This window comes from Sciurus carolinensis, chromosome 16 (assembly GCF_902686445.1).
Source record: "Sciurus carolinensis chromosome 16, mSciCar1.2, whole genome shotgun sequence".
NCBI classification, from domain to species: domain Eukaryota; kingdom Metazoa; phylum Chordata; class Mammalia; order Rodentia; family Sciuridae; genus Sciurus; species Sciurus carolinensis.
Window position 1 is genome coordinate 43,031,793 of NC_062228.1, and position 25,750 is coordinate 43,057,542.

Genomic DNA, 25,750 nt, shown 5'->3' on the forward strand with positions numbered 1-25,750 from the left:
TCCTTGCTGTTGATCCTGGCTGCACAGCTACCTGGCCGCCACCTTCTTCAACAGGCCTTGGTTTCCTCTCCGTCTCACCTGCGGGCAGCGCTGAAGCCAGCGTGGGCTTCTCCTCAGTATTTGCCAAACGCTTCTTCTCCCGCAAGCGCCTCCTCTCTGGTCACGATCTGAAGACAGGGACCCAGTGGAGAGCAGGAGTGGCAGAGGCCAGCGCCCGGCCCCATGAACCTGCCTCCGCAGCTCTCCTTCGCCCTCTACGTGGCTGCCTTCGCCCTGGGCTTCCCGCTCAATGTCCTGGCCATCCGAAGTGCGGCTTCCCATGCACGCCGCCGCCTCACTCCCAGCCTGGTCTATGCCCTCCACCTGGGCTGCTCTGACCTTCTGCTGGCCATCTCTCTGCCCCTGAAGGCGGTGGAGGCCCTGGCCTCGGGGGCTTGGCCTCTGCCGGTCCAGCTCTGCCCTGCCTTTGCCCTGGTCCACTTCGCTCCTCTCTATGCAGGCGGGGGCTTCCTGGCTGCTCTGAGCGCTGGCCGTTACCTAGGAGCAGCCTTCCCCCTGGGCTATCAAGCCATCCGGAGGCCACGCTACTCCTGGGGTGTATGCGTGCTGATATGGGCCCTCGTCCTCTGTCATCTGGGGCTGGTCTTTGGGTTGGAGGCTCCGGGAGGCTGGCTGGACAATACCACCAGTTCCCTGGGCATCAACACAGTGGTCAATGGCTCCCCGGTCTGCCTGGAGGCCTGGGACCCAGCGTCTGCCGGCCCTGCCCGCCTCAGCCTCTCTCTCCTTCTCTTCTTCGTGCCCCTGATCATCACGGCTTTCTCCTACGTGGGCTGCCTCCGGGCACTGGCCCACTCAGGCCTGAGCCACAGACGGAAGGTAAGGGCAGCCTGGGTGGCCGGTGGGGCCCTGCTCACGCTGCTGCTCTGCCTGGGACCCTACAACGCCTCCAACGTGGCTGGCTTCCTGCACCCCAACATGGGAGGCCAGTGGCGGAAGCTGGGGCTCATCACGGGGGCCTGGAGTGTGGTGCTCAACCCGCTGGTGACTGGCTACTTGGGAGCAGGTCCCGGCCGGGGAACAGTATGTGTGGCGAGAACGCAAGGAGGAACATTCCAGAAGTAGCAGCCACTGCTGGGAGCAAGGGGCAGGAGGCAGGAGGGTCCGGTTGCTTCTCCAGGCCCCATGCAGGGGCTGCTCCATCAGAACTGCAGGGCGGCCTGGCCCAGAGTCATTCCCCAAAGCCGCCGGTGGGAAGACCTCAGCCTGGAGAGGACCTCACCCTTGTCCAGAGAGAGGCGTGGAGGCCGGGGGCTGGGGCAACACAGGTCAGCTCGCCTTCTGCCTCTGTCTCAGCCCTCACGTCCTTCCTGCCTACTAGGAGGATGAACTCTGGCTTCTAATCTGGAGGAACGCCATCGTGGGATGCTACCCTGACGTCATTTATGAGGAAAGAACCTTTTGGAGGCAGGAACCAAGATAATGAGGCTGCCATACCATTTCAAACTCACCAGGGGGCAGCATTTGAGCTGCGAATGGGAAGCTGGCCCAGAACGACGCTGGCATGAGGCGGGCCACTTGCAAAACATGTCAGGCACCACGCCGAGCGCTTCATAATGAGTGTGGTCTCGTTCTGTCCTCAAACAACCCTCTCTTTATTTTTTAAGAGGCACGGTCTTGCTCTGTTGCCCAGGCTGGACTTGAACTCCATCCTTGAACTCTGGTGCTCAACCAATCCTCCAGTCTCAGCCTCCTAAGAAGCTGGGACTAAGGTATATGCCACCCCACCAGACCACACAACACTTGGATTTAGCCAGGCGGCTGCAGCACAGATGGACAGGTTGTTCACTGCACAGGGGTGTCAGGCAGAGGGGACAGGGCTCACTAAGCCATGTGCCTGCCTTGCTTCCAATCAAGGGAAGAAGTGCCTCATTTTAACTTGAACAAAGACGTCACCCACTCCTCCAGCAGCACCCCTTGGTAAAAAGGTACCTTGTCCTCATTTGCTCAAAAGACTCCAGTGAGTTAGCCACAGTCCTGGGGCCAGGTGTAGCACATCTTCACTGGGGTTAAGAAACTTGCCCAAGGCTCTACAGTAAGGAAGAGGGGTGAGTCGGATGCCATCTTCCCAAGCAGGCTCCCCGCAAGGTCAGGGGGAGAACCTGGGGTGTCAGGGTAACACCTGTATTGGTGATCCATTTGGGAAGGTGAAGGGGCATCCCAGTCCACCAGGGAGAGGACAGAGAAAAGTAGCCATGGAGGAGACCTGGCATCTGCTCTCATGAGGGGAGGTGTGGGAATCAAACTGGTTCCTCTAATGACAATGATGCCACCGATGTACCAGGGAGCCAGGTGGGGCTACGGGACGGGCATGTACACACTGGACTACACAAATGATCTTGGCACACTTAAATGTCTGCAGGTGTCTAGAAGAGGGACAGACACGTTGCAGGCACTCCACAGACATCTGCTAAATGAATGAATGAATGAATGCTCCTAAGAGCTTTCCAAAGAAAACTCTAGAATATAAATATGGAAACAGACTGGAGAGGTTTAAAAAACTTTCTGCAGAAGATAGAAATAAGCTTGTTCCCTGAGCAGTGGGGACACCGAAGAATTTGAGTACCCGCTGCCCACCGCACGGTGCCAAGACTGCCTCCAGCCTCGCTGCTCGGGAGCGCCTGCTAGTGGCTGGGCCACGGCACAGCAGCTTGTGCTTCCCACGTGGGGGAGGTGCGGGTCCTCCCTGGTCCTGTGGGGCCCTACGTGATTCGCCCCAGTCTCCTCTGCCCACCTTGAGCCCTAAACTTTGTACCAGTTTTCCCAGGAGGTTGAGTTGTATACCAGCCATGTTCTCTGAGTCTCTCTGCATCTTTTAATTTTTTTTTTTAATTGGTGCTTTTTAGTTAGCCACAGCAGTAGAATCCATTTGACATGATTATACAAGCATGGAATGTAACTCGTTCAGATCCCAGTACCTCTCCTTCCCCTTCCCTCTCCCCAGCCCCGTCTTTACCTCTTCCGTATTGATGTTTTCATTCAACGTCCCCCTCTCCTGTCCTCCCCACCAGATGTAAGCACAACCAGGGAAAAGCCTTTGCTTCCTTCACTGCTGTACCTTTAACAACCTGAGATGTCCTTTGCACATACAAGGCACCCATGCTAAGTCTCCAAGGCAATGATCTTCAGTAAATTGAGTTCCAAGTGCTCTGCTCTAGTTTTAGATTTCCCCCACCCCGGTAAGTTCCCTCGTGCTCATTTACAATTAATCCTTTCCTCCCTCAGCCCTCTGGCAACTGCTCATCTACTTTCTGTCTCTAAAAAATTGCCTCTTCCAGACGTTTCCTATCAATGGAATCACACGTGGTGTGGTCTCTCAGGCCGGCCGATGCACCGGCCATGATGGTTTTGGGGTTCACCCTTGTTCAGTTAGTTTATTCCTCATCGTTGCCACAGAGAACAACTATGGTGCAGATGTGTCCCGTTTGTGTATTCATTCGTGGGTTGATGGGCAGCCAGGTGACGTGTCCGTTCTTTGTCCCCAGAGCTGTAGAAACAGTCAGGAGCAAGTCTTTGTGCACACACGTCTCCATTTCTCTTAAGTAAATATCTACGGTGGGAATTCTTGGGCTTCAGGGTGACTTTTTAAGAAACTGCCAAATTGCTTTCCAAAGGAACTGCACCAGCGATGAATGAGAGCCTCGGTTTCTCCTCTGTCCTCCTCAAAGCTGGGAATCGTCTGACTGTTGGCCGACGGTCAGTCTAAGGGGTGTGAAGTGACATCACGTGGTGACCGGTCCATATCTGAGTGAATAAACACATTATCTCTGAAGTCAGAGAGAACTCGGGTTCTCTGGTGGTCATACTTAATGAGGTCTATGGCCTGGAGCAGAAAGGATTTCACACAGTGAAATAAAACAGTGATACCCTAAGGAACAGAGTGCCTGCAATGGATCTCGTGCCCGCTAGGATGAAGCCATTAGCATCATGACAGCCTCTGCCGCCGCCGCCGCCATCACCATCGTCATCATCATCATCATCACCACCTACCAGAGACAAGCCTGAGCCATGACAGGGACGACGGCAGGGACAGCACCAGGCTCCATTCCAGGTACCTGACCTGTATTAATGTTTTCATCTGTAACACTGTTTCATAGATGAGAAAAGGGGACACAGGAAGGGGACACTTGCCCCAAATCACCAAGTTGGCAAGCCACAGAGCCAGCTCCAGAGTCCAGCCCTCCACATCACTCTTCCTGCCCTTAGAAGGCAAGCTGGATAAGTGCCATTCTCAGAGAAAGCAGACCAAATTCAAGTGGAGAAGCGGAGAGAGGAAGGCAGAGTCGGCCTGGGCCGGGCTGGGACATCCCGCCCTGGAATTTGCTCTTCGTTTTTGCATACTGACACGGCCCTGGGAACAGGGCTCAAGGATTCTTTTGTGCTTCTGTTCCCCAGTGAGTGACGTCACGGGCACTGCCAGGTCTTTATCATTTCTGCCAGATAAAGAGCTCAGCGCTCTTGTCCTGGAGAGGAGAGCTAGGTGGCGGGCAGCAGACGCTCGCATCTTGGAGGAAGCAGGTGAGCGCAGGAACACCGGGTGCTCTCTGTGCTGGGGGACGGACGGAGGCAGGGCAGGTCCACGAAGGCAGGCGGCTGGCTCGGGAAAGGCTGTGGGGACTGCTGGGGTGGGGCTGGGCTGGTTGATGGGTGGTGCTCCTGGCAGGGGACAGAGAGACCCCCACCCAGACTACTACGTTCATCTCTCCCTCTCTCCCTAGTGGCTGTGACCATGGGGACCAGCTCAGACCAGTTTTTCTTCCCTGGAAATCACTGGCTGTACTTCTCTGTGTACCTCTTGGCCTTCCTGGTGGGGCTCCCGCTCAACCTGGTGGCCCTGGTCATCTTCGTGGGCAAGCTGCGGCGCCGCCCGGTGGCTGTGGACGTTCTCCTGCTCAACGTGACCCTCTCGGACCTGCTCCTGCTGCTCTTCCTGCCGTTCCGCATGGCGGAGGCGGCCAGTGGCATGCACTGGCCCCTGCCCTCCGTCCTCTGCCCTGTGTCCGGGTTCCTCTTCTTCACCACCGTCTATCTCACGTCCCTCTTCCTGGCAGCCGTGAGCGCTGAGCGCTTCCTGAGTGTGGCCTACCCAATGTGGTACAAGACCCGGCCGCGGCTGGGCCAGGCCGGGCTGGTCAGCGGCACCTGCTGGCTCCTGGCAGCTGCTCACTGCAGTGTGGTCTACGTGACTGAATTCTCTGGAAACGTCTCCCACAGCCAGGGTTCCAACGGGACCTGCTACCTGGAATTCCGGGAGGACCAGCTAGCCATCGTCCTGCCCGTCCGGCTGGAGATGGCCGTGGTCCTCTTTGGGGTGCCCCTGCTCATCACCAGTTACTGCTACAGCCGCCTCGTGTGGATCCTCAGCAGGGGAGCCAGCCGGCGCAGGCGCAGGAGAGTAGTGGGGCTTGTGGTGGCCACGCTGCTCAACTTCCTGGTCTGCTTCGGGCCCTACAACGTGTCCCACGTGGTGGGCTACGTCCAGGGTCAGAGCCCGAGATGGAGGAGCTGTGTGCTGCTGCTCAGCACCCTGAACTCCTGCGTGGACCCCCTGGTCTGCTACTTCTCATCATCTAGGTTCCAAGCAGATTTCCAGGAGCTGCTGGGGAGGCTGACCGGGGGCTGGAGCCCCTGGAGGGTGGAGGTCAGTGTGGAACCGAAGGTAAAGGATGGAGGAGACGGGCAGGCCGGGGACTGTCCCACCTAGAGAGCAGGCAGCCCGGAGGTCTGGGCTGATGGTGTGGGACAGGGAGGGGTAGCAGATCCATGTCCCCCGGGCAGGGCCATGCAGTGACCGGCTGAGGCCCGATGGGCTTGGAGGCCAGCCCCCACTTAGGGAGGTGCTCAGGGAGCGACTCTGGAGTTTGCCTCTTCCTGTTCTCCCACACGCTCTGGATTTGACTCTGGGAAGTTGTCAGGAGCAGAGACGTCTCTGGAAGAAAATGACCTCCCCCGACTTCCGGCCCTGACAGCAACAGGCCAATTCCTGTGTTTTTCTGAGGGAAAAGGAGGAGTCAGGAGCAGTACCCAGGGTCAGAGAGGGTAGCTCAGTGACAGGAGGTGGGAGAGGGGGGACTTCACTCCTCAGAGTTGCTCCTGCCTGTCAGGTCGCAAATGGAGGAGCCTGGGCCCCAGGGAGGGGAGCGGCCAGCCCTCACTTGGGCAGTACTAGAAAGTTCCCAGTGCTCAGTGAATGCAGATCTTCAGGGACATTTATGAACAATGACAGAGAAAAATTACCCAAATAAATTTGGTAGCAAGCAAAAGAGAATGGTCTTTCCTTTTCTCTCCTTTTTCCCACACGGTGTCTGTGGTGAATGGAAGCATCGACACCCAGACTGCAGGAAAAGAACTAAGCAACAGGGTGTCTCTGGCAGAGGCTCCGGGTTAGGGAAAGAAAAATAATAGTGACCCTGCTTTAGGAGTTGACCTGATCCATTACCTCCTCCCATCCTCTCAATAGCCAGGTGGTAGGTACGTCATTGTCACCATTTTACAGGCTGGGGAGTGGGCCCAGGGAGGCGAAGTCTTCCCCGGAGATCTCAGAGCGAGTGCATGACTGAAGGAGGGCTGGAAATTGGATTTTGTGATTCCAAAACCTAAGCCCCAACCCGCTCTGCTGTCCTTCCTTCAGCTGTAGATCGATCTTTGGTGACCTGGCTCAGGGAAGCTTCTGGAGCCCAGGGACGCAGGATAAACAGGACAAAAGTAAATAGGCCAGCAGGAGACAGAACCAGAGGCGAAGCAGATCGACTCTGTGTAGGTACATGCTCTTCCCAGGCAAGAAAACACTTGCGAAAAAAATTAAGGTCCTTCACTCAGTTGACCTCAGATTGTGACTAAGATAGGTGGACCTTCTTAAAAACTATTTTTGCCAAAATGTGGTCATTGAGTAAGTTTTCACTTTGCACTGATGGGTGGTGACACATGGGAAACGGCTGGCTGGGCCTCTCTTCCCAGTGGGACAACCAGAGAAATGTTGGCACCCATTGGTACTCAGTCTTATCGCCAAAGCATTTATTGATCACCTACTATGTGTAGATGGTTGAGCTCAGGACTTCAGGGATTTCCATACCAAGGTTATAAATGTTTGCTTTCTTCCTGGAAGAATGAGGACGGGCTGTGGGAGGGGGCTGGGTTTGGGTGGAAGGAGAGAAACATCTCAGTGGAGAGAGGAAGGCAAGTGCTGTCTCTCTCTGGCCCATGGCTCATCTGTCTGTCCCAAGGCGTTTTGCCACAGTGACTGCCGAGAAGGTCTTCGTGGTCCTGAAAGGAATCGAGCTGCCGTGAGTCCTGTGACTAGGATGGATCGTGCCGACCCAAAACTGGGAACGAGTTGAAAACCTTGCATTGTCAAGAAAGCCACCAAGGGCAGGGGCGTGACTCCTCCCCACTCCACCCACTTAAGACAAGGATCAGAGGCGGCGTAGCTGGCTTCACCTGCCCTCCACCATCACCTGGCAGCGCCAGGTGGTACAACTGCATCTGTACCACCGGAGGACCCCGGGGGCGGGAGGTGCGGCCGTCAGAGTTTGAGGCTATTGTCTGCGTGATGTGAGGGGGTGTTGGAGGGTTTTCCATGACTCTCCAGAAGCCAAGGGAAAGGGGGCCTCTGGGGATGGAGGGTGGATTCTGGGACTGCTGCCTGTGCCACGTGAGCAGCAGAGAGAGTGCAGAGAGATGGCAGTGGAGCATCCGTCCATCTGTCCGTCTGTGGGTGACAGAGCAGTAAAGACTTTCCTAGTTGTTGGGCAAGCAGCGAATCACCCTTGGGTGAGGGGAACACAAAACGTTCTGGGGATGTTAACGTTCCGGTCTAGGGGCGCTGGGTTCATTGTCTCTGCTCAGCAAAGAACTGAAGCCCAGGGCACAGAGATAGCAGGCAAGTAGCAGGTTTGTTGCAGAAGCAACAGTAACAGGCTTCTCCAAAGAGAAGGGGCCCTGGAGCTGGGAGTCCGGTGGGGGAGTTTTGGCTCGTTCTTTCTGTGGTCTCTGCAATTTCCTCCTTTCCTTATCTCCTCCCGTCCACCCGCTCCTCATATTATTGATTAGTGTCCCCTCTGTCCTTGCATCTGTGTTAGTATTTCTACTGGACGCCCCCCCCCCCCACCCTGGTTAAAAGCATGAGTACAGAAGCGTCTGTCTGATTGGGTCCCCGACTTGTGTCCACATGCACTTTGGTCAGCCAGGAAGGTGACCTCATCAGAAGACCCTCTCCATGCTCCTTCGTTCTGGCCCTGACCCCAACTTCCCCACCCACCATCTTGCCCTGGCTGCCTAAGCCCTTCTACATCTCCCTCACTAGGAGGCAATCCAGAGGGGATCTCCCAGACACAGAGGACCCACCTTCTAGCTGCGAAAGAGAACCAAGCGCTGGGCACCTGACTCATACTTCCTATTAGCATAAGCGGGGTTTCAGCCATTGGCATCATTGTCCCAGAGGAAGCTGGTTTGGTCCTTTCTTTTTCCCACTTGGGCTTTGCAGCAAACACACTGTATCAGTTTGCGTTGTGGCCCCTTGGAAGGACACAGACCATTCTCAGACTTCTTCCTCCTCCTAAGAACCCAAGTCCTCCTTTGCGGGGGTGATATTGCTCTGCTGAGAAGGCACGGGCCAGAGAAACAGCCTCGTGCAATATGCTGAGGAAGCCCCCCTCACCAACAGCCCAGGGACACTTACCTGGGACTGCTGGGGATCACACCCTGGGAGTAGTGGGCACCTCGCAAAAGGAGGGCCAGGTGACTGCAGAACTGGAGGTAAGGGTGAAGGATATGGAACGGAGCAGTGTTTGCTTAGCTGAAAGCAAAGCCCGGAGTGGGTGAAGAGGTCGACCTGGGGCCAGGCCGAGAGGCGGACTCTGCCCCACGTTTCTTTACAAAATACGAAATAAGGATGAAGATAGAATCAGGTATATGAAAACTCTGTATCTCAAGCTCCAGTGGGTTGAAAGTCAGGCTGCTCCTCCGAATCAGAGGGTCCTCCAAGCAGGACGGGAGGTTCTGCTTTCCTGATATGAGTCCAACAGCCAAGTTGCTGACTGTGATTCTAAACGAAGAGGTTTCTCAGCAAAATAGTTTTGTTAATTAACTATGCACGTCTTTAAAGGTCCCAGAACGAAGTTTCCTCCTTTGCCAAAACCTAGGGCAGGGCCATTCAGAGGACAGAAGGAAGGAAGGAAGGACATGACCCATCTCCATCCCAGCTGTTTCTGAGAGTATGGATGCATGGGTTTCAGTAGGATGACTTAGGAGCGACAGCAGGTTTCTTACCAACCTGGAACCTTTTTGTTTTGTTTTGTTTGTTTGGCAGTGGTAGGGATTGAACCCAAGGCCTCTTGCATGCCATCCATGCTAAGCATGTACTCTACCACGCTGCTGCATCCTCTTCCTATGGAAAGCTTTTTTTTCCCCCTTTGGTACCAGGGATTGAATCCAGAGGTGACTTACCTTTTTTTTTTTTTTTTTTTTTTTTTTGGTGCTGGGGATTGAACCCAGGGCCTTGTGCATGTGAGGCAAGTACTCTACCAACTGAGCTATACCCCCAGCCCCTGTGCCTTGCCTTTGAACCACATCCCAAACCCCCTCCCTCTTTAAAAAAAGGTCTTTATTTTGAGACAGGGTCTCACTAATTTCCTTACAACCTCCCTGAGTTGCTAAGGCTGACCTTGAACTTACGATCCTCCTGCCTCAGCCTCTGGAGCTACTGGGGTTACAGGTATGCCCCACCATGCCTGACCATCCCAGCTTTTATTTATTTATTTTCTTTAATTATTCATTTGTTCTTTGTAGTTATACATAACATTAAAATGTATTTTGACATATCATACATACATGGAGTATAACTGCCCACTTCCGTGGTTGTATATGATGTGGAGCTTCACTGGTCGTGTATTCACATAAGAACATCGGACAGTCAGGTCCAATTCATTCTACTATCTTTCCTGTTTCTATCTCACCTCCCTTCCCTTCATTCCACTTTGTCTAATCCAGTGAACTTGTATGTCCTCCCTTCCCCAATTTATTGAGTTAGCACCACACATCAGAGAGAACATTCAGACTTTGGTTTTTTGAGGCTGGCTTATTTCACTTAGCACAATATTCTCTAGTTCCATCCATTTACCTGAAAATGTCATAATTCCATTCTTCTTTATGGCTGAGTATTATTCCATTGTGTATATATACACCACATTTTCTTTATCCATTCATCTATTGAAGGGCACCTAGGTTGGTTCCATAGCTTAGCTATTGTGAATTGAGCTTCTATAAACATTGATGTGGCTGCATCACTGTGATATGCTGATTTGAAGTCCTTTGGGTGTGTACTGAGTGGGATAACTGGGTCAAATGGTTGTTCCACTCTAAGTTTTCTGAGGAATTGCCATACTGCTTTCCAGAGTGGTTGCACCAATTTGCAGTTCCACCAAAAATGTATGAGTGTACCTTTTCCCCACATCCTCATCAACATTTATTGTTACTTGTATTCTTGATAATTGCGATCCTGATGGGAGTGAGATGGAATCTCAGTGTAATTTTAATTTGTATTTCTTTAATTACTAGCCATGTTGAACATTTTTTCATATATGGTTCACTGATTGTATTTCTTTTGTGAAGTGTCTGTTCAGTTCCTTTGCCCATTTATTGATTGGGTTATTTGTTTTTTTGGTGGTAAGTCTTTTGAGTTGTTTTTATGTCCTGGAGCTTAGTGCTCTATCCAAGGTGCAGGTGGTAAAGATTTTCTCCCACTCTGTAGGCTCTTGTTTTATGTGATGTTTCCTTTGCTGTGAAGAAGCTTTTTTGTTTGATACCATCCCATTAATTGAGTCTCTATTTTCCTTCTTGCGCTTTAGGAGTCTTGTTGAGGAAGGTTGGTTCCTGAGCTGATATGATGTAGATTTGGACCAACTTTTTTAGTAGGTGCAGGGTCTCTGGTCTAATGCTGAGGTCCTTGATCTACTTTGAGTTGAGTTTTGTGCAGGGTGAGAGATAGGGGTTTGGTTTTATTTTGCTGCACATGGATTTCCAGTTTTCCCAGCACCATTTCTTGAAGAGGCTATCTTTTCGCCAATGTATGATTTTGGCACCTTTGTCTAGTATAAGATAACTGTATTAATGTGGGTTTGTCTCTGTGTCTTCTATTCAGTACCATTGGTCCACCTGCCTGTTTTGGTGCCAATACCATGCTGTGTTTGTTACTGTAGCTCTGTAGAATAATTTAATGTCTGGTATTGTGGTGCCTCCTACTTCACTTTTCTCGCTAAGGATTCTTTGGCTATTCTGGCCCTCTTTACTTTTCCAAATGAATTTCATGACTGCTTTTTCTATTTTTATGAAGAATGTCATTGGAATTTTAATAGGAATTGCATGAAATATGTACAACACTTTTGGTAGTATGTCCATTTGAACAATACTAATTCTTCCTATCCAAGAACATGGGAGACATCTCTCCATCTTCTAACGTCTTCTTCAATGTCTGTCTGTAGTGTTCTGTTGTTTTCAATGGTAGAGGTCTTTCACCTCTTTTGATATATCGATTCCCAAGTATTTTATTTTCTTTGAGGCTATTATGAAGGCTGTCCAGCTTTCAGAGCAATGGGGAGGAGATGGGGAATTTGAAATCATCAAGGATGACCAGAAACCCAGGAAGGCCACCCACAAAGTCATTAAGAAACCAGCAAAGATGCCGCAACCCATCCTGACTGGAGACCGTGAACGGCGAGACCCCACAGTTTACCTGTCCAACAAGCTCTGACTGTCCCACTTTCCTGCATCGGAAGAGGGCAGAGCAGGAGTGAGCCGGGGAGAGGGGTGAATTGCCACCTTGCCTCCAGTTGAACGTGCCACCATGACCTGAGCCTGGGCCTCGCAGTCTGCGCAAGCGCCAGGCGGGGTGGAGGAAGAAGCGATGCAGAACAGAAGAGGGGACTCTGTTTCCACTGGATCCCAGGAGGGAGGCGAGGAAAAGACAAGGTCAGGGCCAGCAGAGTGGAAGAGAGGGGAAGAAGAGGCGGGACCAGGAGTCTGCTCCAGCTGTTACACCCGTCATCCCAGAGAGGAAAGAGCATCAGCCAAAGTAGGAAGGTGCTCGAAAGTCAGTCCCTAGGTTCTGGGAGAGGAGAAGGAGAAGTGGGGAGATAAGAGTCTGGGTAGGAAGAGAAGAGAAAGAAAGAGTCAGGACGTGCTCAACCTTTGACCTCTCTTGCAACAGACTCCTCTGGGTTAAAAAAGATATTAAAAAAAAAAAAAAAAAAAAAAAAACCCAAGAAATACAGGTAGTTGTGGTCTCTAAAACTTCTTAAAATCTGTGAGAAGCCGGGTGACTTCCCTCTGAAGACAGTTCTGAAAGGTCATCTCCCTATGGGGGCAAAAAATCATTAAAGAAGGTGGCCTGAGTTTGGGGAAGGGAATGCCCGGGGGCATTCTGGAGAAAGAATGGGACCCGCAGAGCGGAAGCTGCTCAACGCTGGGGGAAGTGGGGAGACGTCAAGTTCACTGCCCGCGGAAGGGAGGGTGGAGGGAGAGGAAAGGTTGCAGAAGAAGTGGGAAGAGATGGATATTCCTGCCTAAAGGGTGGAGAGAGATAACCAAATGAAACATCTCCTGCAGCAGATCCCCCAGCCTCAAGGATCAAGTCATGAGGGGCATTTACCATGACAATCTTGATCCTCTTTACTGGTGACCGGTCTCAGGATGCACTTGTGACCCAATTCTGGGTCACAAAATGTTAAGGAGTCTGCTGGGGCGGGTGGTAGTCGCTGGGGAAAACTTTTCTCCATCTCATCAAACAGATAGGTGTGAAAGGAGATGCTTTCTCCCTTCCTGGTTTGGAAGCTTTTGTGGAAGGATGTGATACTGGGAGTTGCAGCAGCCACATTGGGGCCAGAAGGCTACAGACTTGGGGAAGCAAACTAACTAAGGGTGGCAGAGGAGAAAAACGGAGAGGGCCTGGACCCGTGAACTTATTGAGCTGGGACGACCTACCTTCAAACTCATCATCAATAAATGATCCTATGGTTGACTCCCTATTGCCAGATATTCTCTAACTTGCAGGCAAATGCATCCTAACTTTAATAAATCAGTTGATAAGTCTGTATCCTATCAGAACTTACTCGTGTCTAAACTCTGCCTACTTGTTTTGTAGGATCTGTGGGGGAATTGAACCCAGGGGCACTTTTACCAGTGGGTCACATCCCCAGTCCTCTTTTATGTTTTATTTTGAGACGGGCTTGCTGAGTGGCTTAGCGTCTTGCTAAGAGACTGAGGCTGTCCTTGAACTTGCACACCTCCTGCATCAGCCTGGGGTCACAGGCACGGGCCACCAATGCCTGGCTGTGTGATATTAATGTCTGCCCTACCTGTTGTGACTGGACTCAGGGGAGCTTCTTATGCTTCCAGTCACCAGCTCTGGGACCAAGATGTCGGACTCCCCTCATTCAGAAGGGGACATTTGATGGCTGACTGGAACAGCGTGGACACAGTACTCCAAGAAAAACAAAAACATCAAGCTGGATGGGACCCTTTCTAGGGTCAAACATCATGTGACCTGCAGACTTGACTGCAACTTGCACTTTTATTGGTAAAGCTTCCCATGCTTATTATGGGATCTCGGATGCCACATCACCAAGAGAGGGCCAAACAGAGGACTGGGGATCACGAGTTATGTTCTGCAAGAGGGCAGTTTAGCAGCAGGAGAGTCACCCTTCCCTGTCTTCTTGCCCACAGAGTGACCATAACACACATGATGCTCATCTGAAGATAGGGTTTGTTTTCCTGCGTGCCCAACTTATTACCCACAATGAATGCACACAATTAGGGGCTGGCTGCTTGCTGGCTCCCTCCCCAAAGAATTGTTTTCTAGAGCTTCTCTGTACTTATAATACTGCTCTCATCTTTCTGACACCCTGAAACTCTCCTTTAAAGCCTTCATTAAAAGAACTCCCTGGTGTGCTAATCCTTTGAAAACTAATCAAATGATTTGCAGGAGCACTGCCCCCGGCCCCCCCACCCCCCACCACGCGCTCTCGCGAGACCGTGCTTCTTTTAGCTCTGTCCACCCACTAGCTCTGCGGTGAACTCTTGGCTTACTTGTTTTCCAGCTGACTTTTTGATTCACAGTGTAGCTTCTGACAGAAAGCAGACCCGTGGTTGCCAGGGGCTGGGGAATGGTGAGGGGGAGGCGATGGAGGGTGAAGATACCCAAGGGACATCTTAGGGTGGTGGAAATGTTCTATAACTTGATTACGGTGGGGATCACATGGTGAGTCAAAATGTATTGCACAGTGAGCTTAGAATGAATGCACTTTATTTTATGAAGAGCAAGGCTCATTGGGGCTGATTTTTTAAAAAATTGTGTCATCTCACCTCCACGTGCAGAATAGACGTGTACCTAACAAGGTCAGTCTCGCTAAGTTCCCTCAAGACAAGCAGGGTTCTGCTTTGTCTGAGCCACTCTGCAGAGGTGTGACTGCTCAGGGATCATGCAGGTTACACTGAAGGGCAGAAACTGTGGTGCAGAGAGGTGGTAGACGGTGACCAGTGCTTATCCTGGTGCTGGAGATCCCAAGGGAGTTGGGGACTATGGCCAACAGGAGGGAAACTCAACTCTGTCTTGCCACCAAGGGAACTGTGGGCCACAGGATGACTGCATCTGCCCATTTTTCCAGCTGAAACTCCAGTTATTACTGTCTTCGAATCTTCCATTCTTTTAAGCTAAAAGCAAATTCAAAATGTCCAAGTATTGGATGTAGCCAAAGTGAAACAGGCCTGAAGGTCATTGATGAGCTTCCAGACTCCCAGGTGGTGTCCTTGGTGGCAGTGGAGGCCAGGGAGGGCCCAGATGCTGGGTGTGGGTAGGGAAGGTACACCAGGAGGCAGGATTTTTGCCGTAAGCTCAGCTAAGACGTGAAGACACATGTAGTCATGCGCCACACGGGAACATTTCGGTCAAGGCGGGACCACACGATGATGGAGATCCCATAAGGTTATGGTGGATTCCTATCAGCTAGTGACCTGGCAGTAGTGACGAAGAGTGCAATGTGCCACTCACGCTCGGGCTGATGCTGGTGTCCACAAGCCTGCTGCCCTGCCAGTCCTACAAAAGCAGAGCACACACAGTTCCGTGCAGTCCGTAGTGCTCAAGAATGACAACGGATGACTCTGCCACTGGTTAATTTATTACGCCACACTTTTTATGCACACCTACTTATTTTTAAAAAGTCTACTGCAGAACAGCCTGCCCTGTCACATCCACGGCAGCCTCTTCCATCTCGTGTTTGCTGCGTCCCTTGAGGACATCGAGAGGTCACGTGGAGCAGCTGGCCTAGACCACTGCAGTTTGTGTAAGTTCTCCCTATTATGTTGGCGCCGCGAGGAATCAACTCACTGCTTTTCTCAGACTGTGTCCCCATCAGTAGGCGGATTACAGCTGTAGGAGTTGCTGGGACCTTCTGACTTCCTAAAAAACGTTCCTACCAGTCCCTCATTCTCATTTTGCGCTCCCTGCCCGCCTCTACAGCCCTTCTCTGAGGACCGTCTCTCTCACCCACCAGGAGGTATCTGAGGACACAGGCCAGGTTGGGAAGGGAGCACCTGGACTCCAGATCTCGGATCCCTCCTCTCAGGCGTGGCTCCTCCTCAGGTTCAGTCCTGGTTCTGCTTTTCTCTTGCTCTCCACCCTCTCCCAAGCATCCCAATCAATGACCCTGGCTTTCAACATGGATGACCTACCTACGTCTCTCTCTCCAGCCCCAGATCACCCATCTCCAGCTGTGTGTGGGGACATCCCAACTCCCCAAGTCCAAACTGAGCTCTCCACCTCTCCGTTTCATCCCCCAGATCTGGCCCCACCACTCAGACTATGTCACCTCTATAAATGACAACTCCATCTCCCTATCTGCCTGGCCAGAAATCCTGGAGTCATTTTTTTTTTTCAGAGGTGGGTACCAGGGATTGAACTGAGGAGCACTCGACCACTGAGCCACACCCGCAGCCCTATTTTGTATTTTATTTAGAGACAGGGTTGCTTAGTGCCTTGCTGTTGCTGAGGTTGGCTTTGAACTTTCCATCCTCCTGCCTCAGTGTTGTGAGCAGCGAGTAAGAGAGGAATCAAGTGTGGTTCCAACAAGTGGATTCATGCAATGCACACTCAACTTAACATTCCTAATAATAGCAAGTCACAAACACATTGAAGATTCACTCCCTCATTCACCTAGAGTCCAGTCCCCATGGACTTACTCAGTGCAACGTCTCTTAGCCAAGAAGCCGGTCAGCAAGACTGAGGGGATTCTTCTCAGCCGGAGCCTCTGTCAGCTCCTCAGATGTCTTGGATGTCCTCGGGTGTCGGATAAGCCAGAGGGTGGATGGCAGTCATCACCACGGAAGAGGTGGTCGGTCGTCTGGCCTCGGTGACAACTGTTGATCAGCAATAGAGTGGGCAGCAGCTGGGGCAGTCAAGAGACAGAGTGATGTGGAGTCCTCTGGTCACGGTGATGCTGACAGTTTGCTCCAAGAGTCCAGGGTTTAAGTAGTGATTTTCAGCCCAGTCATGCTCAGGTCTTCATTGATAAAGACCAGAACACGACTAGACTAGGAGCCCCACTCAAATCATAGATCAAGGTTCATATTGGCATTGTTCAGGAGTGTCGTCCTGCCACACAGCAAGTTGGTCACCAGGTGCCTTTTATGATTTTAGTTTTACAAGTCCAGGCAAATACCAAATACAGCTTATTATTACTACATAACACACAACTATAGCAATTCCTGTTATTTCCTTGTCTCATCACACTCAGCCTCCTGAGCCACTGGGATTACAGGCATTTGCCACCACGCCTGCCTGGAGTCATTCTTTAAAAAAAGAAAAAAAAATTAATTCCTTTTTAAAATTGTTTAATGAGTTTAAAGTGAGTTTTTGTATAATAAAACTCACTTTCCCAGGAAGGAGTGTGAGGTTCTGTGAATTCTGAGACACCTAGAGATTCCTGTAAGCATTACCACAATCAAGATAAAAGGAATTAGTGTCACGTCATCTCTCACCCTGCACCAGTGATAACCAATGGTCTCCCTCTATCTCTAAAGATTAAGAGAAAATAAAAACCCTGTTCAAGAATGTCACAGAGCCGAGTGCAGTAGCACCGCACGCCCGTAATCCCAGCGGCTGGGGAGGCTGAGGCAGGACTGTGAGTTCAAAGCCAGCCTCAGCAAAAGCGAGGCACTAAGCAACTCAGTGAGACCCTGTCTCTAAATAAAATACAAATAGGCTGGGGATGTTGCTCAGTGGTCAAGTGCCCCTGAGTTCAATCCTGGGTACAAAAAAAAAAAAAAAAAAAAAAAAAAAAAGAAAGTCACATACATGGAATCTTGCAGTTTGTTACTTGAGCCTGCTTCTTTCACTGGGCATAGTGTCTCTGAGATTCATCCAAATTATGGTGGGTAGTAACAGCTCATTTGCTTTTATTCCTGGAGGTAGTCCTCTGTGTGTCTAGATAGCACCTTGTCTGTCCACTTCCCCATTGCAGGAATGTTTCCAGGTTAGGGTGATCTTGAATAGAGTTGCTCTATGCGCTTCTGTTCCTGCTTTTGTGTGGACAGAGTTTTCATGTCTCTAGGACTGTGCATGACTCAGAAGAGGGATGGCTGAGTCCTATAGTAAGGATATAAAAGTGTATTTAACCTTTTTTTTGGTACTAGTGACTGAACACAGTGGTGCTTTACCACTGAGCCACATCCCCAGCCCTTTTTATATTTTATTTTGAGACAGGTTCTTGATAAAACTGCTTAGGGCCTCGCTAAGTTGCTGAGGCTGGCTGTTGCCTCGAGACCCTCCTGCCTCAGCCTCCTAAGCTGCTGGGATTACAGGAGTGCACCACCAGCACCGGTGTATATTTAATTTTTTAAGATCTCTTCTCACTGTTTGCCAGAGTGACTGCACCACTTTGCATTCCCTCCAGCAGGCTACGGGAGACCCAGCACTTGGTATTGTCAGCATTTTTATTCTGGCCATTCTGATATTCCCATATCCCGTTCACCATCAGGTCTTATTGCTTCTCTTTCTGGAACATACCTTATAGAAATCTGCTTCTCTCTCACTCCATGACAACCATCCTCTCCCACCTGGACTACTCCAGAAGCGTCCAACGTGGTCTTTCTTCCTATCTACATTCCCATGAGTTCCTTCGAGGCGGGGACTTTGAGAAGCATACATTGGATCATGTCCCTGCCCTGAATAAAACCTTTCCATGCTTCCCATCCTGATCCCCGCTGCCTGGCCCCTGAGGCTCTGCTCCACTTGGTCCCTCCGCCCTCTCTCCTCTCCCCTGGAGCCCCCACCCTCACAGCCGGTCTGGCCTCCTCTCTGACCCTCAAGCTGAGCTCTTGACAGCTGCACACCCCATTTCCTCCACACTTTACCTGACTGGCCGCCTACTTCCTTAAGGTTTTCTCTCTAGTGTTCTCTGCCATGGAGGGACTGTCCCTGATCGCCCAGTCTCAAGTGCTCCGCCCCTTTGATATTATCTTCTAGGCACATGGCAGATTGATTTATGTATTTCTGTGTTCAGTTATTTAATGTGACTCCTCCTACTATCCTAGGAAGCCCATGACGGCAGTCACCATGTCTCTTTTATTTCTTAGTTGAGTCTTTCCTGAGTACCCAAAGGGGACTGGTTTCAGGACACTCCCTGTACACCCAATCTGCAAATATGCAGGTCCCTTATATAAGATGATCAGTATTTGCATATATACCTATGCACATCCTCCCGAAGGCTTCCCATCAACTCTAGATTACTTATAATACTTAATAAAGTGCAAATTTTATGTAAATAGTTGTTATCCTGTATTGTTTAGGAAATAATGACAAGAAAAAAAAACTATTTGGCAACAGATGCATTTAAGAAAATAAATTTTTTTGATCTGTAAATGATTATATCAATAGATTTGTAACTGGTTAAATCGACAGATGTAGAACTCACAGATACAGAGATTGCCTGTGTTCAGGTATTGATTCTGGTTCTCCTGAGAACTCTAATACACTGAGTTCCTAAACATTAGATATCAACTTTTCATAAATGAAAAATACAATGTTTTCTTGTGTTGGAAGGGTTATGGGTCTCTCACACAATGTTAACAGAGTTGGGGTTGATTCCATTGAAGTTACCACTATTTAACAAAACTTCAATGGATATAACATTTAATTCAGCAGTACTGAATTAAATTACATAAGTACATAAGGACCAAGTTCCCCAGTCCTTATGTAAAAGGATGTTCCTTGTAGTTTTATTTATAATAGTAGAAAAACAGATGATTTTTGTGATTCATTCATCAAATACTCAGTGCTAGACCTATTTTTAGGCACTAACCTGAACACAAGCTTTACTCCAACTCCACCCACTTAAATGACCAAAGGGCTGTGCCTTGTGGCCCAGCCACACTGACACATAAATTAACCATCACACTCAGTAACATTTTAACTCTACTCTCCCTGATGAAAGATGGGTTGAAGATATTTGCATACTGTGTACAGTTATTTGTATTTCTTCTATACTTGCCTTTTTCTTATTTGACTTGCAATATGGAAAGAGAGTGGCCTTTTACTTTGTTAATTATCATTTTTTTGCATAAGTTTTATGCTTTTATGTGCTCAAATTTGTCATTTGTTTGATGACTTCTACGTTTATGTCATTCTAGAAAAAAATCCTTCTCATTTATAAGCATAAAAATTTACATCATACCTATATAGCTCTTATAGTTTTTAAAAATATATTTAATCTTTAATTCACCTGGTTTTGACTTTTGTTGTTTAGTTGTCATTCTTCCAAATGAGTAGTCAACTATCCCAACCTTATTTGCTAAATAATACATTTTTTTCCCACACTGATTTGAAATGAACTTACACTACTTCAGTAGGAAAAATCTTCCAAATGTAATCTAAAGCAAACAAACAAAAACCGATCATTTTTACCCATCCTGATCAGCAAAAATATAAAAGATTCAAATAGCCATGTTGGAAAAGATGCATAGAAGTGGATACTCTCATATACAATAGGTGGAAATGTGAATTACTGAACATTTTCAGGAAGGTAATATGAAAATATCTAACAAAAAATTGAAAGTTTTAAAGTCACCTCTTTGCCCTGGCAATGACATCAATTATATATCCAAAAATCCATCTGATGAAAATTCCCCTTTTTTAGGGGAATTGACAGATGATAAATAGATATATAGTCACTGAAGATTGTGGTAGATCTGTAAATCTGATAAGAAATGATCACCAGAAACACACATGCATACGCCCCATCCACACACACTTAGAGTATGATTTTATTTGCACATTTTAAACTATATGTTTGTATATGTACATATATGGATACAAACAAAATTGCAGTTCCTTCTAGGAAGTGAGAAGTGTCTTGGAGAAGTGAAATGGCATTTCATATTTTACTTCTATATTGTGGGATCTTTTTCTAATAACGTTATATGCAGGCATTGTTAGGCCATTTTTAAAGGAATGATAAGGAAAGAGCATTTGTGATCTTGACTCTGGCCAAACGGGAGCAGGTGCTGGGGCCTGGGGATTCGCAGGAGGTCAGCTGGGATAAGCAGGTAAGTCATTTTGTGTGCTCAGCCTGCCATGCTCACTGTTGGAGGGAGGTGCACTGAGCCCCCATATCTCAGGCGTTGAAAGCAGGAGTGTTTGCGCTAAGACAAGCGCCACCTGCAGTACCTTGTCTCTTTGGCATTCAGCATTGCCCAACATCTTGGCCAGCTGGAAGGACCAGACAGCTTGGGGAAGGAGGGGCTGCTGCCCTAGCAGATCGCAGCTCTGGACCATCTGTCCATCCCAGAACCCGTCCATCTGTCCAGCCCCAGAGCAGCCTGGAGGGCTTCTGGCCCTGGTCTCATGAGTCCTCCTCTGGCATGATCACAGAGCGAGGTAACTACAGTCACAGACATATCTTGACAGAACCCAGCTTAAACCTATGGCCCATTTTCTGACCCTACACTTTCAAAAACCAAAGTCCTGAAACTATTTTTTTTTTAAGCAATACAATTCATTTCTTACTTTGTGTTAAGAATGCTGTTCAACTATATCAGCATGTTGAAGGGAGGGTGGCTTGGGTAATCTTATTTTGGCATTTCATCATTTTTTTTTCATAGATAACCTCAAAAAATGGAAGTGGTGTAGCCTTTCCTGACCACTGAAAGACCATGTTGGGGACCATTGGCCATATTCCTACTCTTCTGAACTCTTTTTGTGTTTAGGGAACTGTCGGCATGACTCTCCCACCAAGAAGCCAATAATGTTGGCAACTGTTTCCAAGCATCCCTGACACCTACATTTAACCCATCAGAGACATGTGTCCCAAGGCCTGATTCTGAGGCTTACAGTACAGAGAAGAATGGAGAGAAGAGAATTGTTTCTGGTAGTGGTGGAAGTAAATAAACAGTTTAGAGTTCAATGTTTATGCATGTATGTTGGGGAGTCCTATGGTCTCACTGGACTGGATGGGTGGCATGACCTTTAATATGGTCCTGGCCGCACAGCCTCCTTTATTCTCAAAGCCTAGTTCTCCAGCTTTCCTGGCAAATCTCCAAGCTACCCAATATCTTATCATTAAATTCCAGATGAGCCAGAGTTGGCCTCTGTTGCTGCAATTTAGAGCCATTATGGAGACACCAGATTAGCACAGTGATTATGAGCTAAGAAAGCCTGCACGCTGCTGAGAGATGTGCAGCCCATTAATAACCAGAAAAACAAGATGGCATTAAAACAACTTAGAGACTGCTCCAGCTCCATTTGATAGGCCACCTCCAGCAAGCTGTGTGACACCAAGTGTGGGCGGGCATGCCGCTCACAGATCCAGCTGCTGTGAGATTGGTGGTTATGCCTTTTTTCTTTTGCATGTCTACTTTGATCCCAGACACTCAAGATCTTGCTGAACAGAAGAAAAAGCCATGTCTGGGCGGTGGACACTGCACTGCTTCTCAGTTACATAGACAAACTTTCTTTAATCACAGCTCCCTGAGGTGCGCCACAGAGCACGTAACTAATGCTCAGTGCATGTTAGCTGTGGATATTTTTCTATTCGTTCATTCACTGGTACTGGGAATTGAACCCAGGGTGCTTTAACACTGAGCTACATCCCCAGCCTTTTGTTTTTTTATTCTGAGGTAGGGTCTCACTACGTTGTTGAGGCTGGCCTTAAACTTGTAATCCTCCACCTCAGCCTCCCAAGTCACTAGGATTACAGATGTGTACACTGGAGGGTTTGCTTTCATTTTGGGGTAAGATCACACACACACACACACACACACACACACACACACACACAGAGGCATGCAGAATTTTTTTCATAAAGGCTATATGAGGATCCACCCAATGCCCAGCGCCCCTTCCCAGGGAGAGCCACTGAGCACACTTTTATGGGTATCTCTTCCCCAAGTCTTCCACACTCAGCATCCAGAGGGATCCTTTGGTCATGTGAAGCAGAAACATCACACCTCTGTCCTCCGGGATTTTCCCACCATTCTCCCATGCCACTCTACTTCACAGCCACAAGGCCCCAGATAATCCGGGTCCTGCCGACCGCCCTGAGCTCATTCCCAGGGCTCTGCTCTTACTGGGTCCCCTCAGAGCCACTCTGGCCTCCCTGGGCATCTCGGGCACACTGTAGCTCCTCTCAGGGCTTGCTGTCCCTCTGTTTAGAACGTCCCCAGCCAGCTCCCACCCCACACCCTGCCTGCTTGCGGGTGCCTCCCTAAACACCAGCTCCTCCGGGAGTCCTGTTTGGGCTGCACTGGCCCTCCTCCCCGTCCTCTGCTGTCTCAGCCTCCCCGCCTACTAGGCCGGACCCCAGGCCTCATCTGCGTCCTGTCCTGCTGCAGTGGAACCTGAGTAACACGGAGCTGGCTCTCGTCCACCACCAACTTTCTGCGTGGGCAAGAGCCGGCGTGGAGGCTGCCCAGGGGCACGGCCGCATGGATGCTGCAAGGTGGCCCCTTCTCTAGTACAGCTTTCCATTCTTATATAGTCCTCACTTTCTCTACTAAGCAGAGCTCGGAGTCTGGGCCACACCGGCGTCCCTAGGTGGAACTGCCCTGTCTTTGCAGCAGCTGTACTATAGTTCTACTTCATGGATGCCCCACGGTTTTATTGAACCAGAGCTTTTACTGATGCACGTAGGTTGTTCCTAATCTTTTATTATCATAAAACAAAGATATAACAGACCAAAACCGCTGTGACAAAATATGTACACATGGCAGAGTGCACTAACAAGGAATCCGTCGATGTCAGCATGTGGCGTCAAATGGTATGACTTTTTTTTTTTTTTTTTTTTCATTTTGAAAGATATCATCCAATTGCATCGCCAGAGATGTGTCTCAAGTAACCAAGAGAGAGAAGAGGTCAGAGAGGATGGGGGGCAGGAGGGTGACATTGTGGAAATGATGCCCTACTATGTGGGAGGTGGTATGAGCCTCAGCAGCAGCACGTGGTGAGGCTCCAGATTTGATGATGGAGACACACTGTGGGTTTTTGAGTAGAAGAGGAAAATGACCTACTTACGGTTTTTTCCCACGTTTTTTAATTGGTGCATTATAGTTGTCCATATTTTGGGGGGGTGTTACATATTTGTACATGCACACAATATAAAAATATAATTTGACCAACGTCCCTCCCCAGTGCTTCCCCCGCCCTGCCTGCCTCCTCCCAGTGCCGGGTCCCTTTCCTCTACTGATCTCCCTTTGATTTTCACAAGATCCCTGCCCCTATCCTTTCTTTTCCTTTTTCCTCTCTAGCTTCCACATATGAGAGGAAACAGAAGACCCTTAACTTCTGAGTTTGACTTATTTCCCATAACATAATGGGCTCTAGTTTCACCCATTTTCCTGCAAATGTCATAATTTCATTTCACTTTATGGCTGAATAAAACTCCATTGTGTATGTATAGCACATCTTCTTCATCCACTCATCCATTGATGGACACCTAGGCTGGTTCCAGAGTTTGGCTATTGTGAATGGTGCTGCTATAAACATGGATGTGCATGTATCAATAGTAAGATGACTTTAATTCTTCAGGGTAAATACCCAGGAGTGGTATAGCTGGGTCATATTGTCTAGTCTTTTGAGGAGACTTCACACTGATTTCCATAGTGGGTATGCTAATTTACAGTCCCACCAACAGTGTAAAAGTGTTCCTTTTCCTCCACGTCCTCTCCAGCATTTATTATTTGTATTCTTTTTTTTATTTTTTTATTTTTTTTATTATTGTACACAAATGGGATACATGTTGTTTCTCTATTTGTACACGGCGTAAAGGCATACCATTTGTGTAATCATAAATTTACATAGGGTAATGTTTGATTCATTCTGTTATTTTTTCCCTTCCCCCCACCCCTCCCACCCCTCTTTTCCCTCTATACAGTCCTTCCTTCCTCCATTCTTGCCCCCCTCCCTAAACCTAACTCTAACCCTAACACTAACTCTTCCCACCACCCATTATGTGTCCTCATCCACTTATTAGCGATATCATTCTTCCTTTGGTTTTTTTGAGATTGGCTTATCTCACTTAGCATGATATTCTCCAGTTTCATCCATTTGCCTGCAAATGCCATAATTTTATCATTCTTATGGCTGAGTAATATTCCATTGTATATATATACCACAGTTTCTTTATCCATTCATCAATTGAAGGACATCTAGGTTGGTTCCACAATCTGGCTATTGTGAACTGAGCAGCTATGAACATTGATGTGGCTGTATCTCTGTAATATGCTGATTTTAAATCCTTTGGGTATAGGCCAAGGAGTGGGATAGCTGGGTCAAATGGTGGTTCCATTCCAAGTTTTCTAAGGAGTCTCCATACTGCTTTCCAGAGTGGCTGCACTAATTTGCAGCCCCACCAGCAATGTATGAGTGTACCTTTCTCCCCACATCCTCTCCAACACCTGTTGTTGCTTGTATTCTTGATAATCGCCATTCTAATTGGGGTGAGATGGAATCTTAGGGTGGTTTTGATTTGCATTTCTCTTATTACTAGAGATGTTGAACATTTTTCCATATGTTTGTTGATTGCTTGTAGATCTTCTTCTGTGAAGTGTCTATTCATTTCCTTAGCCCATTTGTCGATTGGATTATTTGCATTCTGGTGTAGAGTTTTTTTGAGTTCTTTATAGATTCTGGAGATTAGTGCTCTATCTGAAGTATGATTGGCAAAGATTTTCTCCCACTCTGTAGGCTCTTTCTTCGCATTGCTGATAGTTTCCTTTGCTGAGAGAAAGTTTTTTAGTTTGAATCTATCCCAGTTATTAATTCTTGCTTTTATTTCTTGTGATATTGGAGTCCTGTTGAGGAAGTCTGGTCCTAAGCCGACATGTTGAAGCTCTGGACCTACTTTTTCTTCTATAAGATGCAAGGTCTCTGGTCTGATTCCAAGATCCTTAATCCATTTTGAGTTTAGTTTCATGCATGGTGAGAGATATGGGTTTAGTTTCATTCTGTTGCATATGGATTTCCAATTCTCCCAGCACCATTTGTTGAAGAGGCTATCTTTTCTCCATTGGATATTTTTGGCACCTTTGTCTAGTATGAGAAAATTGTATTTATTTGGGTTTGTATCCGTGTCCTCTATTCTGTACCATTGATCCACCTTTCTATTTTGGTACCAATACCGTGCCGTTTTTGTTACTATTGCTTTGTAGTACA

At 48.6% G+C, this 25,750-nt stretch overlaps 2 protein-coding genes across 2 annotated transcripts; both read left to right on the top strand.

Annotated features, from left to right (window-relative positions):
* The first annotated feature begins 222 nt into the window (after positions 1–222).
* On the top strand, positions 223–1,125 carry Ffar1 (free fatty acid receptor 1). The gene has a single exon (XM_047527628.1). The coding sequence runs from the start codon at positions 223–225 to the stop codon at positions 1,123–1,125; it is 903 nt and encodes a 300-aa protein (XP_047383584.1).
* Positions 1,126–4,462: 3,337 nt separating this feature from the next.
* Positions 4,463–6,180, top strand: LOC124966392 (free fatty acid receptor 3-like). Its single transcript, XM_047527616.1, has 2 exons — positions 4,463–4,578; positions 4,779–6,180. The coding sequence occupies exon 2, from the start codon at positions 4,790–4,792 to the stop codon at positions 5,762–5,764; it is 975 nt and encodes a 324-aa protein (XP_047383572.1). The 5' UTR covers positions 4,463–4,578; positions 4,779–4,789; the 3' UTR covers positions 5,765–6,180.
* The last annotated feature ends 19,570 nt before the right edge of the window (positions 6,181–25,750 follow it).

Bases quoted from the DNA above. Each gene is read 5' to 3' on its own strand.
- LOC124966392 (XM_047527616.1), top strand. From the start codon at position 4,790: ATGGGGACCAGCTCAGACCAGTTTTTCTTCCCTGGAAATCACTGGCTG.
- Ffar1 (XM_047527628.1), top strand. From the start codon at position 223: ATGAACCTGCCTCCGCAGCTCTCCTTCGCCCTCTACGTGGCTGCCTTC.